The sequence below is a fragment of the Balaenoptera borealis genome (genome assembly GCF_965194805.1).
Source record: "Balaenoptera borealis genome assembly, chromosome: 10".
NCBI lineage: Eukaryota > Metazoa > Chordata > Mammalia > Artiodactyla > Balaenopteridae > Balaenoptera > Balaenoptera borealis.
Window position 1 is genome coordinate 88,202,174 of NC_138874.1, and position 17,182 is coordinate 88,219,355.

The 17,182-nt window shown below is 52.7% G+C and overlaps 1 protein-coding gene across 12 annotated transcripts in view; it reads left to right on the forward strand.

Moving 5' to 3' along the window:
- The window catches only part of UBTD1 (ubiquitin domain containing 1), a 51,423-nt gene that overhangs the window by 29,145 nt on the left and 5,096 nt on the right, over positions 1-17,182 (forward strand). For 4 of the 12 annotated variants that reach the window (XM_082406583.1, XM_082406585.1, XM_082406580.1 and 1 more), the window contains one exon: positions 16,051-16,159. The exons of the other annotated variants lie outside the window; for them this stretch is intronic. In XM_082406583.1, coding sequence (XP_082262709.1) covers positions 16,051-16,159 — 109 coding nt within the window. The remainder of the gene's footprint in view (positions 1-16,050; positions 16,160-17,182) is intronic. 12 annotated transcript variants of the gene reach the window in all.

The following is a 17,182-nucleotide window of genomic DNA, read 5'->3' on the forward strand; positions in this document are numbered from 1 at the left end:
GGGATGGGGGTGGGGCCCGGATCTGGGGGCCGAGACCAGTAGGTTCACTGTGATACTGGGGGCTGGGTAGAGAGCCACCTGACAGGTATGAGGAAGGGCAGGGGCAGCCAAGTGGGACACTGAGGGTTGGAAAAGTGGGACGGTTGGGGAGCAGGTAGCAGGGGACTGACTGGGTCGAGGAAAGCAGCCCACTGGAGGGAGCAGCCCTGAACCAAGGGGCTCTTGGTGTGTAGTCTCTTGGCTCTGGAGCTAACCAGGCAGCTGGGATGGTCCACGGGGTGGGGGTGGGGTGTGTTTGCTTGTTATCTAATGCCGTCTTCCTCCCAGCAGCCTTTTTGAGTCTTTTTCCCTTTATGTTCCCTATCAAGGTGAGCTCTTTCTTTCCTTTAAAGCCCCGATGGTCCTTGTTCATGCCTCTTATGGCCTTCGTCACTTTCTGATTTTATGTTCTTGTTTCTGGGCGTGTCTTGGGCCCTCCTGAGGGCAGGATGAAGTCTCATGAATCTTTGCGGTCCACACAGGCCGTGGTCGGGTCCAGGGAAGGTGGAGGAGTGCTTCGAACCTGCTTTCGTAGCTGGAAAGGTCAAGGCCGGGGCTACGGCAGGGAGGGCTCTGCTCTTGGCCTTGTGGCTGGCTCCTGCCTGGTGCTTCACAGGGTCGCCACGGCGACAGGGTGCTCACGCGCAAGCAAATAGCATCCCCCGTTCAGTGCAGGGCTGCCGGCCTCAGCAGTTCTTGACCCCAACTGAGTTGAAACTGAGAGGATGCCTTTTCCAGCAGCCGAGAGCCCAGCCCACAGGGCTCCCTCCCTGTCCCTTCAGTGGCTGTGCTGAAAACAGATACCTCCTGCTGCCCGGGGTTTGCCTCCTCCTTCTCCCCACTGCCAGAGCCTGTCTGCACAGTCCGTGGCGGGGAGGAGGCTTGGGGCAAAACAGGTGGTCTCCTAGCACACAGCTACCAGCTGCATCCTGTCTGCCAGGGCGCCTTCCCAGGGCCTTGCGTTCTCCTGGGTTTTAGCACCCCGGGAGCCCGCCTTTCTCCTCTGCCCCGAGGTGGGTTGAGGGGCGGCTGGGGAGGCTGCTCCTGCCTGGCCTCGGGCTGGTGGGGCACACCTGAGAGGACGACGCCTGACCCGTCCCCTCAAGTCTGACTCGGCTCTTGCTCGACACGGATCTTCAGTCCTCGTCAGACCGTCTCAGGGAGGGCAGGTGATGTGGGCCACGGCCCAGCTGCCCGAGACGGGCCGGGCCCTGCAGCCTTCTACCCTGGGAAACCCCGCAGGCAGGGCCAGCTGCACCTTTCCTAGCCACACAGCCGGCTGCCTTCCCCTGAGACAAATGCCTGAGGGCGGCTCCACCAGGAGGTCAGGTGTTTTCCCCTCCGTTGTCCCCTTTCCCACTCTCACCCTCATCTCTGCCCAGGAGACCTGGGCTCTCACCACCCCACCATGTGATCCTCTCCCTCGATCCTTCTCTCAGCCTTTATTGAGCACCTATTGTGTGCCAGGCACTGGCCTGAGCCCTGAAGCTCCTGAGATGGGTAAGGCCCAGCCCTGCCCTTACAGTTTGTTTGCGGTGCAACTCCTACAGAGTGGCTTAAATGGGAGTTTTATCAGATCCAGGACAGCGAGAAAGAATCTTTCCTTAGAGGTGCCTTGTGGGCAGAAGGCACCCAAAGTCCTGACTGAGCTGTTTCCACCTTGTCATGACAAGGATCTTTTATTGCCTTTCCCCGTAAGGCTTATAAAGTTTTCTACCAAACCACACTTAAACAAAAGCTTAACACACACACACACACACACACACACACACACACACACACGAGACCTTATTTTTTTAAGAAGTCAATACATATACAAATATATATTCTAGAAAGTTAAAGGCCCATCACTACACCCCTCCAGTGGAAAGACTGGTGTGTATTCCCCAGATTTTTTTGCTCACTGATGCTAACGCTGTCTTTATAAACTCGGGCTCATTTGGAGCTGCCTGTTTTCTTGGGAAGCACACAGCCTCCAAGGGCCACCACCTACCCCTGGCAGTTACTCCAGCCCTAGACCTCTACCCAGAAAAATGGCGTCAAGCGCACAGTCCTCCTTGCTCCCTCCCCCCACCCTCCCCAGTTTGCACCAAGTCAGGATCTAAAGCTCTGTGGTGAAAGCCTTTGATTGGCTAGAATTTCATTTGCCAACCTCCCCTTCCCCGCTTGCACCCCAGACTCCTCTTCCCTTGAAGAGGTGTGGGCAGTGGGGAGATCCCACCTGGATCTAGAAGTGGGACCTCTGGGTTTTTCTGCCCATTCCTCCTCCTTCTGGCCATGTCTCTCACCTCCTTTGTGCTTCCCCCATCTCCTGACCTCAAGCATTTGAGTCACAGAAGCATCACAACCTTCCAGAATTGACCAAAGCATCTTTTCTGGGCTGGAATTCTATGAGCTCCGTGAGCCACTGGTTTCCATATGCTGATCAGAAGCTTTAGTTGACAGATGTCTTAGCATTTCCATTAGAAAAATTATAATCTAAATGTAGTTGGAGAGAAATTCTTTCGAGACTTGTGGGGGGAGGGTAATAAAAGGTCTTTGTCACGACCAGGTTGGGTGTTGCCCCGCCGTCCCCCAGTGGTGGCATAGCTGTGTAGAACCAGAGCCAGTCAGCCAGGGATGGACACTAGAAAAGAAGAAAGCGGGGCACAGCCTGGATGCCACAGCGAGAGTTTGATTTAGAAATGACCCCTGCTCACCACACTGCAGACTTTTGTTCAGTTATTTCTGTAGTCCTGACCTTGTCAACGAAGAGTGAAGAGCAATGTTGAGTAGGAGGCCAGTGGGCCGGAGAAAGGGCACCCGTCAGGGCCCGGGCGGACTCATCAAACTTCAGCCCATCTTGCTGCCCGGCACTCACTGTCCCAGCCTGACTCCAGGCCTTTGCTGCTTCTGTACCTTCCACCTGGAACGCGTCCTCTGTCACCCACTTCAAGGCCAAGTTCACAATGTTATACCTCCTCCATGGAGCCTCACAGATGTGCTCACTACCTCATTTGTTTCCCCACAGCCTTCTGAATCTCTTTTATGTCACTTCTGGCTTGTCTGGTGCTGTAGTCATTCATTCATTTGTCCATTCATTTATTCATTCAACTAATACTAAGGACCTACTCTGTGTAGGGTGCCAGGTGCCACTGTGAAGGAGAGACCAGGGCCCTGCCTATGAGCAGCTGGCATTCTGATGGGGAGACAGACAGAAAAATGAGTAAACTAACCACAGCAGAATTGGGATCGACACTACCTAGGAGGAAAGGGGCTGGGATGGGGAACGGGGAAACCCACCTTAGTTAGGTCAGCAGGGAAAGCCTCTCTGAGCAGGTGCTGTTTAAACCTTAAGGTAATTAAAATGACATCCTCACAGTCTCAGGCCCCTTGAGTGCCTGGTAAGATCTTGAACACAGTGGGTGTTCAGAATTGTGTTGAAATGAATCTAGGCCATGACCCTTTTGTCTGGGCGTCAGCACCCTGGGAGCCAGTAACCGTAGCCCTCTCCTGCCATAGGGCTCCCTGGCCCCACCTCCAGCTGTCATTTGACCAAGAAGAATTGGGTTACTTTGGGGGTGGGGTGGCAGGGTCCTGTGAACTTGGGTGTGGGCCAGCAAGGCTGCTCCCAGGCCAAGCCCGGCAGCATCAGGGGCAGGAGAGAGAGAGGGAGAGCATGAACAGGGACTGACGACCTCCAGACAGCCTGGAGGCTCTACATGTGACTGGGTCTCTTGCATCTGGAGCCTCCTTCAGGGTCGCTTCCCCTCCCCTGCCACCCCCCTAACCCCAGAGGGAAACTGAGGCCCAGAGCTCAGAAGCTGCCTCTTCCTCTAGCAGCAGCAGAGGCCAGAGTGGGTCACTGTGCTGGGGAAGGAGAAATGGGAAGTCTGAAATGCGAGGATGAGGGGGAGGCTTCCTCCAGCCTGCCCTGCCAGCCCACTGGAGCCTGCTTATTTCCAGAGTCCTTGTCACACAGGGTCGTAGGTGGAAGCTGCCGGCTGTGGAGATGCTCTAACCCAGCTCCTGCCCACCCCCTTGACAGATGCGTAAACGAGGCCTGGTTGTCAGGGTGTGGTTCCCGATAACGCTTTCCAGGTACCTCTGCTCTAGCACGCGGCAGTTTGCCTGCTTGTGTGGGGGGCATATCATTTACTTATTATGCATTTGTTTATTTTTTAAAAATGTGCTGCAGAGTAACACACTACAAGGGTCTCCTAAATTATGCATTCAAGTATTTTCAAAATAGGGAGCATGAACATAATGTATCACAAAACCGGAAAGGATCACCATGCATCACTTGCGCGATTCAGCCCCGGCCCGGGCGATGTTAGAAGCTCATCTGGTTGGGACGTGTCATGTTCTCCTGGGTTGCACAGTGCCTGGTGCTGGTGGATGGCTGTGTGAGATCCGAGCCATTTCCACTTCAGCAGGGATCCCATGGGTGCTTGAGAGTCTCTCTCTCTCTTGCCAGTCTTGCAGCATTTTTGTGCACAGAATGTCTTAGCTCTTTGCGTGCACGCAAGATCACATGTATGGTTTGCCTTGTGGTTTTGGGCGGGACCCCTGAGTTTTTGAAGGAAGAGATCTTGCTTTAGTTGTCTTTGTGCCCCTCACTGGCCCCGCACAGTTCTCTCCACAAGTAGATTTGAGTTGAGTCTTAGAGCCAGAAGGGGCCCTGGATCTGTTAGTCCAACCGCCTCATTTACCAGATGGGGGCCCAGAAGAGGGCCTGCAGGGAGATGACCTGCCCCAGGTCACAGGGGCTGAATGAACCAGGTGGTCCTGGGGCTGAAGTGTGCAGCCTTCAGAGCTGAGTCGGGAGCTGCCCTGGAGGTGAAGAAGGGGTGTGTCCCCGAGAGGCCCGGTGGGCAGTGTGGGGGGGAGCTGAAGCTCACTTGTGCCTCAAGAGCCTGGGGTTTCTGGGGGCCACTGGGGAGGTGTCAGGAGGGGTGGGCAGTGTGTTGTGTCCGTGTTCTCCCCGCCTTCCCTGATCGGGTCCACTTTACCTGCCTCCCGTGGTAAGTGGGCTTCTCTGAAAACCGTTCCCTCTTTTCTCTGAAACAAGGGTTTTGCTGCTTGGAGAAGAGCTGCCCTGGGGCTGGCTGGGGAGACCTCCCCTTGTTTAACTTGGGGACCTGCCCTTGTGGCCTGGCTGGTGGCAGGACGGGGCCCTGCGCTCCATACAGACGCCAGGCCCCCTCCTGGAGGCCACTCAGCCCCTGTGAGCTCCCTGCCCTCCCAACCCACCGCCTCCTCAGGCGTTGCCCAAACAAACAGCATGAGGTGCCTGGGCGCCCAGAGGCCCTTCCTCAGAGGCACCCTGGAGGGCCACCACAGCCAGCACCTTTGGGCATTTCTGTCCCCTCTCCTCCTGAGGGGCTGGCGCCTTCCATCTGGAATGTTCTCTGAGGAAGGGGGAGGGACCTGGGGAACTTCCCAGGTTGGGATCCCTGCCTCTCGCTCCAGCAATCTGGATCCCATTACCCTCCTGAGAGGGGTGAGGAGGCCTTGCTTTTTTAAAAACTTGTTTTTCTTTTTTTGCTTTATATTTCACAGGAACTTCAAATAACTCAGTTCGCCTGTACACAAAATAGGACTCAGTGATAAATGCTTGCTGGTGGAAAGGAAATTAGACCCAAGGAGGTTCATTCATTGATTCGGCTCAGAAATACTTTCCGAGTATTTGCTAGACTAGCTCCCATGTGATGAGCATTCATGACCTACCAAGCACTTGACACTCAGGAGAGGCCGTATCTTTTTTTTTTTTTTTTTTAACATTTATTATTTGGCTGCACCAGGTCTTAGTTGCAGCATGCCGGAACGTAGTTCCCTGACCAGGGATCCAACCCAGGCCCCCCGCATTGGGAGTGCAGAGTCTTAACCACCGGACCACTAGGGAAGTCCAAGAGGCCGTATCTTATGGGAGTTTCAGAGCCAGCCCGCCACCTAGCTGTGTGACCTTTGGATTAGGTGACTTAATACATGTAAAGGGCTTAGAACAGTGTCTGACATATAAGAACTTAATACATGTTAGCCATGATTATTAATGTCCTGGTATTTACCATAGTGCTCATCGTAACCCTGTAAGGTAGTGACGGTTATTATTCCCATTTTCCAGATGAGGCAACTGAGATTCTCAAAGGTTAAATAACATGCCCAAGTCATGCAAGTAAGTGGCAGAGCCAGGGTTCCATCTCAGTCCTGGAGTCTCAGGCTTTTGGCAGCCCGACTGAGCTGCTTAGCTGGCCCCAGGCTAGGGGCTAGGCATTCAGGTGCCAACACTAACGAGACCGGGTGCTGCCTTGAAGAGCTCATCGCCTGGCATGGAGGCCAACACACACATAGGCATCACTGAGTGAGTTTCCGGAGGCACCGCATGGGTTAGAGGCAAGCCAGGCTGAGGGAGAGGCAGGGCAGGACTCACAGCAATGCTGCACTACACACAGGACTGGTCAGTGGTGCCTCCAGCTAGGCCTCCCCTTTTGGGCTAGAGGCAGAACTGCTTCTGTGCCTGTCAACTGTGTGTGTCATACAGCAGAAACTAACACACCATTGTAAAGCAATTATACTCCAATAAAGATGTTAAAAAAAAAACAAAAAAAAAACCTGTGTGTGTCGGAGGGGAGAGGGGGTCACCTCCTCTCCCACCCCCCTCCCAGCCCCAGCCAGGGCGTTCTTCTCACTGCCCTGGGGAGGTGTCATGCAGGACAGGGTCTGGGACAAGCACTGAGAGGGCTGAGAGTGAGAGGATCTGAAACCACTCACTGGATTCCTGCCACTGTTCCAGGGTCCCTGAACCTCAGCGTCCTCATCTGTAAGATGGGAGTAACATTATTTGCCAAACAGGGTTGTTGTAAGGATTAAGTGAAATGATGTAAAAAAACCTCTCTATAATTCTAAGTCTAGTACTTACATGACTAATAATAATCACTACCGTTTTTGAGCCCCTGCTTGGTGCCTCACACAAGACTAGACTACACACAGTACCTTGTTTTTGTTTTTTTTTTTAATTAAATTAATTTATTTTATTTTATTTATTTTTTTTTTTTGGCTGCGTTGGGTCCTCGTTGCTACGCATGGGCTTTCTCTAGTTGCGGCGAGCGGGGGCTACTCTTCGTTGCGGTGTGCGGGCTTCTTATTGCAGTGGCTTCTCTTGTTGCAGAGCATGGGCTCTAGGCATGCGGGCTTCAGTAGTTGTGGCGCACGGGCTTAGGTGTTCCGCAGCATGTGGGATCTTCCCGGACCAGGGCTCGAATCCGTGTCCCCTGCATTGGCAGGCGGATTCTTAGCCACTGCGCCACCAGGGAAGCGCCAGTACCTTGTTTAATCCTTATACTAGTTCTTTAAGGTGGATATCATTGCTCCCATTTTATGGATGTGGAAACTGAGGTCCAGAGGCTCAGCTGCCTGGGCTCACACCTGTGAGGGGGGTGGACATGAGAATCAGACCCAGGTCCTCTCTGATCCCTAAGCCACCTCTCTATGTTCCAGACCTTCTGAGTTCTCTCTCCTTCCCAGCCCCGCGCCACCCGTTGCTGGTAAGTTACTGAACCAGCCACGGGAGGGTGTGGCTGTCAGGGGGCCAAGCTGAGCAAGGCATTCCTGCCAGGCCGCCACTCAGGCCTGGCAGCTGGTGGTGGGCAGGGATGGAGGGATGGGCTTTACCTGCCCACGGCCCCCGGTTGTGGTGGGAGCAGTAGGCTGTCCTCCCTGCCGGTCTGGCAAGTAAGTTTTGTTGGCCTATGAGTCACACAGCACTGATGAGTCAGGTTTTTCCCTTCTCCTTGCCCAGAGCAGCTGGGGAGAGGGTGGGGGTTTTGTTAGGAAACAGGACCTCCCTCCCTCTGCTCTCCGCTGTCCCCCAATGCCTTGGAGCTACATATTTTCTCTCCAAAAGTCTGTGGCTCAGCCTGTGTCCCTACAGAAAAGGGTATCTGGGTGCTGGCCGCACAGGCTCGAGAGAGCAGGCCCTGGGCTGAGAAGAGTGGAGAGAGAAGGGGCCCTCCTTGTTAGTAAGGAGAGTAAGGTAGCTAGTCCAGGGCTGTCTGACTCCAAAGCCCTGCTCTTGGCCTCTCGTTTTGGCTTACCCACTCCTATCTGCAAAGAGGGCCCTAGCCCTGTATCCTCTGGACAGTGCAGCCGGGTTTCCCAAGGCACAGGGTCCCCTGAGCTATCCACTCCTTGCCTTATGACCAGTCTGGCTGCGAGCCTTGAGAGGACTGTCCAGATGGTCAGCCTCACGCATGCCTGGGGTTCTCCCTGAGTACCCCCCTGCCAGGCCCTCTCAGAGGCCTCATTAAACAGTCAAAGCAGCCAGCCTAGTTCCAGATCAGTGCTTGTCAGTCCTGGCCACATGTTAGAATCATCCGGAGAGCTTTTAAACCCCTCTGATGCTCAGGCCATACCCCAGAGCAATTAAATCAGAATCCCTGGGGCTGGGTCCCAGGCAGCCGTGCTTTTGATGCAACACACTGTATTGCCTCTCGAGAGCTGACGGTCAAGTTGAAGGGACAGCACAATGCGCAGGGGACATGCACACACGTCAGCATGTGACTCAGGGCGGTGTGGGACAGTCACACCCCACAGGGCCAGGGGTGAGATACATGTGGGTCCCGGAGGGAGGAGGCTTCTGGCCTGCATCCTGATGGATGGAGGTCAGGACCAAGCAAAGCATGGGAAGGAAACAAGGAGGATGCTGGCCTGACAGGGCCAGTGATTCACGGGCTGTGGAGGAAGAAGGGGAAAGAATGAGTCAGGCACAGCTAGCTGCCTGCAAGGCCCGAGCCTGGCTTTGGAGGAGAATGAACGTGCTCAGGCGAGGAGTCCTCTGTTGATCCACAAACAGAATGTTGCAGGCTCTGAGCTGTGGCATGTGAAGAAGTGGGTGAGCCTAAAAAAGGTGGGGTTCCGGATCTCAGGGATGTCAGGCATCTGTGTACACCTCACTCTTGACCAAGGCACTTCTCACAGAAGCTCCCTGGAGTATTTCAGCGTCCCTGAGGTACACAGAATTGGGCAGATGTGTTTGGAGAGTGAAGGGCCATGCCCCAGGTCACCTGGCACAGGCTGCGATGGAAACAGACTCAGGCCTTCTCACTCCAAGTTCACCCACTTAAGACAGGCCAGAAAGAAAGACAGGGTGTGGACTGTAAATTAACACCAGGCCAGAGAGTGTATAGAGGCACAGCCAGGGGAAGGGTTGTGGGGTCTCTTCTTGCCCCAGCAGTGCTGGGCAGACTCGCTGTCGTGTTTGCTGTGGAGGCAGAGGGGCTGGCGCTCAGGCAGAGGAAGCCAGAGCCCAGGGAGGCTTGGTGCTGGGCAGATCTCACGTGGGCTGTTAGGTGAGTTGGTTAGTTGAGAGGAGGGTGGACGGGATAGTAAAGAAGCTGGAGTAACAGTAGAGGGAACAGGGATCTTCAGTCTGGAGAAGAGCAAGATGTCACCCTGTGACAGTCGTGGTAACTTGTTCTGTGTCATTCCAGAGAGCAGAGCCAGTGGATTCCAGTTCAAAATAATAATCTGAATAATGGCAGAAACAATTTCAGTGACAATAATAGTGCCTCCTCTGTAGCAAGTACGGTGCTGGGGTGTGTGTGTGTGTGTGTGTGTGTGTGTGTGTGTGTGTGTGTGTGTATGTCTGTCTGTCTTCAGGTTGAGGAACAAGAGCTATGGTGCTAGGGAGACTGCACCTAGGGTGTGGGGTGTTAGGTGAGTTGATTTATTATATATAATCTTCTTGATCCTATTAGCTAATGTAATATATATGTGTAGATTTTCAATCCTCCCAACCTCCCTAAGAAGTGGGCCGTTACTAACTCCCTGCTTCTCAGAAGAGGAGACTAGAAAGCTTAAGACATTTACCCAAGGTCACTTCGCTAATTTATGATGGGGCTGATGTTAAAACCCTGGTCTGTCTGACTCCAAAATCTGGACCTTCGGTCTCTGTGTTTCTCTGTCCTACTGCCTGCTACATAGTTAGTGCTCAGTGAAGGGTGACTATAACACTTAACTTTCTAACCATTTGATCCATCCAACAATGGGATAGGTTTTCTCCTGGCATAGTGAGTGTCTCCAGAAGTGCCCACAGAGGCTGAATTGCCCCCCGCAGGAGTGTCATACAGGTGGGAGGTTGGTCTCCATCGCTGAGCCCCAAACCAGCCATGCGGAAGTAGAGTCTTGGGCTAGTGCCTGAGTCTGTGTTTCTGTCTAGGCCACAGGAGACCTGGATGCACAGTCAGGCCCTGGAGTCCTGGGAAGGCCCCGCTCTTAGATTTCGTTCTTTCCTAGTGGGAACAGACTGACTCATAACTCTTCCACTCTTGCTCCTGAAGCGTGTTCGGCTGCTTACTGCTTTTCCTGTTGGTGTATTCATCATCTTCGGATCAAAGGCCTATCGTTTTAATGTTCTAGTTATAATTGAGCTTTCACTGGCAGTGGAGTGGTTTGATAGAAACAATTTACCATCCCCCCCACCCCGACACACACACGGGCAAAAGCTGTGAGTTTTGGGACAGGTCACATCACTTCTCAGAGCCTCGGTTTCCTCATCTGTAAAATGAAGGGGCTAGAGTAAATGACTTTAAGGTCACTCCTGGCTTCAGGATTCTGCCATGCTCTGGGGGACCTGCCCTGATGAAGTGACGCATGTCTGAGTGAAGCACAGGTGGCACTTGACACCCAGGGGGACAGAGTCTTGGGTGTCAGAAGTCAGGCCTCTAGGCACCTGGCTGCCAAGTTGGTGCTGGTCTGGATCCTCCCTGCGGGGACCCTCCTTGACAGCAGGGCTGTAGAAAGCAGTGGTAGAGATGACCTGTCTCTCCTCCCTAGAGTCCTGAGGTAGCAAGGGGAGCTGGCCAGATACCGGAGACCTTTCTAGCAACCTCTGGGGAGTTCCTATTTTACTTATTAGCCGGCATCCTCACTCTTCTGGCCCAGGAAAAGTGCTGACCCTACGCTGTGCAGCCGAACAGGGAAGCGGGCAGCCATCAAGCCCGCTCTTTGTCCCTGTCAAACTTAACCTCATTTAACCCCTGCATCCTACTGCACTGGGGGAGGTAGAGATCAAGAGTTCACTACAGCAGGGGTTTTCACAGTTTTCAAAATCACAGCAACTTTATGGAAAAGGAAAAAAAGATGGTAAACTTTCATTCTGTTAATTGCGTAATGATAATGAGCACGATTGACTCGGCTTGATCACTAATTACAATAGCTGCCGTCTTTTAAGTACTGGGCAGAGTGGTCTCTGTAATCCTTACAGCAGTCCCATGAGGTGGGAGTTACGTCCTCTTTACAGATGGGAACACTGAGGCTTGGAATGATGAGTTGGGCCCCTGCACTCACACAGGTGGTCAGTAGCCAAAGCAGCCCCCACCCCCAACCCATCCATCTCTGAAGCCCATGCGTAAGTGAGTAGCCAGATTGGAGAGAGAGCCTATGCTAGTGTGTCTCAAGTCATAGTTATCTGTAATCTAGGTTCTTTCTAGAGCTGGTAGTCCTGGAACTGTTCACATTCAGGCCGGGACTTTGTTACACCTGGGAACAAAAATCAGCACATGAAGAAGATGGGAATATATTCACTACAAGAAAGGAACAGGCTGGGTTTTGGGTTTTTTTTAAAATTCATATGAACTTAAAACAAGAAGAATCACTGTCATTTCCCAAACACCTGATGTTTTATAACTCTGCTTATGAAATACATCATTCTTTCCCAGCCAGCCCCAGAAAAGGAGCTGTTGATTGTATAGCAGGCTGGATCCCAGAGTAGGCCCTGGGGATTTGGGGGTTCTGTTTGTAGAGATCAGAAAGGCCAGTTTTCCAGTTTTCCCTCAGGAAATGGGACATGGGGGACGGCTGGGGGAAGTCAGCTTGGGTGAGCGGGAGAGTTGGTCAGAGCCCAGCCTGGGATGCCACCTTTCGCCCTGCCTGGCCTCTCAGCCGGGGGCCCCGGGCTGGGGGCACAGAGCAGAGAGCAGATAAAAGGCCTGCTCCGCCGAGTCCGCCCCAGTAAATGTGTGCGTTGTGTGCAAGCACAGTGAAAGCTCACACTGTCTCCACGGTTCTGTGTGCCCCCTTGTCCACACTCACAGCCGCCCAAGCAGGGGGGGCTCTGGGTAGGGTTATTTTTCTTGGCTGCACTTTCGTCTCTCCCGTTGCCACGAAGCTTCCAGGCCCTCCCTGGGCGTGGTTTCTGACACCCAGGCCCTCATTCTCCGGCAGGTTTCCTCACTGTACACCTCCGGAACTGGTTTTGTCCCTCCTGGACTGCCACTTCTGCCACCCCCTATCTTTTGCCTCTCTCCCTTGCTGGGATTTCTTCCAGCAGATTTCTTCTGCTCCCCGGTCTCTGATCTGGCCTCTGCCCTCTCCAGCTCCTCCCACTTTTCCCAGATGGCTCGTTCACTTCATTCACTCATTCATTGGACAAACGGTGGTTGAGACCTGCTGTGTGCCAGACTGGGGCCTGTTCCCAGGATGCGAGTGATGAACTGGAGGTGGTCCCAGCCTCAGGGGGACAAACTGGACCATTTCAGGGAACTGCAGTTGCCCCAGGCTGGACGCCATCACAGAGCTGAGTTCAGGGCTCCCAGAGGAGCCTCGAGTCCTTCAACCCTGCCCAGGACCCCTGGGACCCAAAGTGCCCTAGGAAGGGATGCAGTTTAGGAAACCTGGGCTGTCACTTAGCAACTGACTCCACCCCTTTCCCTCCCTGAACCCTAGAGCTGGGCCCGAGGGAATGAATGCGGAAGATGGGCCCAGGCTGTAAAGAGGCCAGGTGGGGAGGCCCCAGCTGAGCAGAGCTGGGCCAGCACTTTCCTTTCGAAGGTTACCCAGGCTCTGAGGGTCATCCTGGGCTAAGTCTAACTATAAATACTGTGCTTCCTGAAGGGATTACCTGGGCACTGCTTCCCCTGCCTGCACCCTCCTTGGCTGGGCTGATCCTTTTCTGGGCCTGCTGTTCTCTTGAATCTCTTATCCCCTCTGCCAGATGCCATACTTCAGCCGCATCTCTCCAGCCCCCTGCAGCCCAGCTGTGACTGCCAGAGCCGAAGGGGAGGGGAGGAGAGATTGGAGTCTGCATCCTGGTCAAAGGGCCATTGCAGCCCAGGCTGTTGGGATGGGGAGGCCCTTGTCCCTTCTTCTGCCTGAAGCCTCATCTCTCCCACCAGCCAGAGCAAGCCCAGGCTTGTCACATAATCAGTACTTCTGGGGAGAACATGGCTGGCCCCATCCCTGGAGCAGGGACCTGGGTATGCAACTTGGTAACCGAGTGTGGAAATAGAGCTTGGGGATTGCCACAGGTATAAATAGGGCCGTCTCCTGGCTTGGGTGGACTGACTCTCCTGGGAAATCTCTGGTACCCTTGGCTGGTCTCAGACTTGGTGTCACTTCCCAGTGACTCAGATGTGCCACAATAAGGATCTCTTGGGGTCTGAGATCAACAAGCAAAGGGACTGCCTGACTTTTCCCTCACGGCAGACCCTTCTCCCGCTTTCCCCTGCCTGCCCACTGCTGCTCTCAGCTGTGATTCCTCCGCCATGCTCCCACACCGTTCACTGTGCATTTGTCAGTTCCATTTTCAACTCAGCAGACACTTGCTGAGAACCTGCACTGGGCCAGGGATATTCAGAGAGAAGCAGCCAGGCCCGCTGTCCTTTCGTGCGTTCTTGAGAATCCCCCCTTGTGTAGTTATTCTGAGTTAAGCAGTGTGAATCACACACATATGCACACACGCTCATAGATGCACCCCAGCTCTATAAAAATTGGAAAGGATCTTTAGTGTTCTCTCTCTCACTCTCCTTTCACCACCGTCCCTTGGGGGTGGTATTGCCAGACAGCATTCATTATCCAGGCCAAACCACAGCGTCCACCATCATTATCCTCCCCCAGCCCAGACATCGTGCCCTCTCGCTCTCTTCCCCCTTTACCCTCCGAATCTGCTCTGAGCAGCAACTTTGGAGGCAATCCATTGAACTAGCTGATGTTAACATGTGGATGAGCGGGCCATTTCCACTTTGTTTTGCTGTGCTCACAAGTGGCGTTCTTCAGTCAGAATCGAGTACGTACTCCAGCCTTAGCCCTGCAACTCAGGCTCAGTGGGTCTGAGGTGGGCCCTGGGAAGCTGCCTTTCTGTTTTTGTTTTTTGGTTTTTTTTGGCTGCGTTGGGTCTTTGTTGCTGCACACAGGCTTTCTCTAGTTGCAGCAAGCGGGGGCTACTCTTCATTGTGGTACACAGGCTTCTCATTGCAGTGGCATCTCTTGTTGCGGAGCACGGGCTCTAGGCGCGTGGGCTTCAGTAGTTGTGGCATGCGGGCTCAGTAGTTGCGGCACACGGGCCCTAGAGCGCACGGGCTTCAGTAGTTGCAGCACATGGGCTCAGTAGTTGTGGCTCGTGGGCTCTAGAGCGCAGGCTCAGTAGTTGCGGCGCACAGGCTTAGTTGCTCCGCGGCACGTGGGATCTTCCCGGACCAGGGATCAAACCCATTTCCCCTGCATTGGCAGGCGGATTCTTAACCACTGCTCTACCAGGGAAGTCCAAAGCTGCCTTTTTAACCAGCACCTCAGCAGGTCCTAACACAAGTGGTGTTTCAGGCAACCCTCAAGACCCCAGCTTCTGCGTCTACTCAGAAACATACATTCTCTGCTCAGTTCCCTTCCCACCACAATCACAGAGACCCATGATTGTCATGGGCGTTTTGTCCCTCCCCATACAGGTGTGTACCTTGATCTTTTATTTTGTTTTTCAAATCTCTCTTTTGTCAACTTCACTGGGGATAAGGACCACTTCTGTTACTCTGTTTTTGACCTGGAGCTTATCTAGGACAGGTGGAGACATAAGTAGAGGCCACTAGATGCTGCTGCTGCTGCTGCTGAAACCAACAGAGCCTGCCTGGCCCTGAACAGAGTCACCCAGAGCTGCCAGCAACTGAAATCCTAGAGGCTGTGGGCCTTGGGCTCTCAGTTCACCACCACCCTCAAACCCCACCCCTCAGCTCCCCAAACTCTTCCTCCTTTTCTGTGACTGCTCCTCAGAACTTTATGTACCCTTTTTACTTGTCAACAACTTTCATTGTATTATTCTTATTACTAAAGTAATTAATGCTTATTGTTGGAAACGTGGAAAATAAAAGCAAAATAAAATCATTGGTGACTGCCAATCAGATATAACCACTGTTAACATCTTGGTGTAAATCCTTCCAGTCTTTTTAATATATATAATATTACATATGTTTTTTAGAAATAAAAACTGGAGCACAGTGCACTGGCTGTTCTCTAACCTTTTTTCCACTGTGTAATGGACATTTCCCCGTGCCACTCAGCCTCCTTCTGCCCCATCACAGAATGGCTGCTGGGGATGCGCAGATGTTAACGTAGCCTTTCTCCTGTGCGTTTGTTTATTTCTAGAAAACCGGGCTGAGCGCTAAATAGCTTTGTAGATGAACTTTCCCCACACGCTTGTGATTATTTTCTCAGAATACTTTCTTAGAAACCAAATCGGTGAGCCAAAGGGATGCACACTTTTAAGTTTTTTGGCATCATAGCAAATACCCTCCAGAAAGTTTGTAGCGATCTGTACAGCATATAAAAGTGTTCACACCCCTTCCACTGCCCAATACTTTTTGACTCAACTAACTATAAAACATCACTTTTTTTTAAGTAAGTGAAATTTAAAATACTCATCATCAACTTGCTTTTTTTTATGTTTGGAGTAAAAACTTCCTTTTCTGTTTTGTCTATATCTGTGCCTAAAATTGTAAGCATTAGTGTGTAGGGACCTGGACATTTTGGCATGTCTCTTATGCATGCTTGCCTTGGGCCTGGGGAACTTTGCTGGATATTTTCATGCTGTGTTTGACTCCCTGTGAAAGGAGCCAGCCCCTGGCCCAGAGGTGCTGCGCCTGCCCCCTGCTGGTGAAGAGGTGCAGTGACAGCTGAGACGGCTGGGCTCCTGCTGCCCTTTGCTTACATCAACCCTCCCCCTTCCCACCCCCACCCCCACCCCATTCTAATATTTTCTCATATTTTCAGTCTGAAAGGACCAGCATGCAGGGCGAAGAACTTTTAAGCCCTTGTGTCTTGGGTGATGGAGATGCAGTTAATACTTGGGGAGGCTCACCGGCATCGTGTCCATCCTGGGGTGAGAAGTGTGTCTCTGACAGTGCAGACAGGAAAGCATGCTGTTCTCCATGTGGAGGGGAGGGGACTCTGAAGGCCAGGTATTCGAGCAAAGCATCCCTCAGGTACTGGGGGCCTCCTGAGGTGACAGCTTTGAAATGTGACACCATGGGGCTGTGTTCACATTAAAGAAAGAGTGAGATGCATGCATACACAGTTACACGTCAGGTGTCCTGAGGTCACCAGTCCAGCAACCGTGATTGTCAGGGACAGAACCAAAACCTGACCATTTAAGTAAGGGGGTGGTGGGGCATCTGAGCAGGAACAACACATGTCCCGAAGCCTAGTCTCTTTCTTCTTTAGGAAGCCTCTTTCCTGGAGCCGTATGCTCTCAATTTTGACAGTGCTGACAAAGCTTTCTCAACTCTCAGCAGATTAGGAGCGGCCCATTAGCTGGGCCTGACCTCTACCCAATAGGAGCAGCAGTTAGATGGAGACCAGTAAGAAGTGACATCTGGCAAAGAGGAAGGAGAAAGGAAAACTTTAGAAAACAGCTCAAGAAGTTAAAAAGCCCTGACGTCTGGGTCCTTGAGTGGAGGGGCAGAAATGCCGCACCCCAGAGGTCCCGAGGGTGTCACTGCATAATGCCTGTGAGTCCTGATGGATCAGAGCTCTTGTCAGGGAGTCATCAATGCTAAAGGACCAAAGAGAAAGGGGGTCGGAAATCATGATGCAGAGCTACTTGATCGATCCAGGCAGAAACACCTCCAGGCCAAACCTTTCCAAAAAGGCACGTGGACAATACTGTCATTTTCTGTGCTGCCTTTCTGCCTCCTTTCTGTCGTTCACACTTAAGCCTTTGAGCCATCTGGCTTTTTTTTCTTTTTCTTTCTCTTTTATTAAATTTATTTTTGGCTGTGTTGGGTCTTCATTGCCGTGTGCGTGCTTTCTCTGGTTGCGGTGAACTGGGGCTACTCTTCGTTGAGGTGCGCGGGCTTCTCATTGCTGTGGCTTCTCTTGTTGCGTAGCATGGGCTCTAGGCACG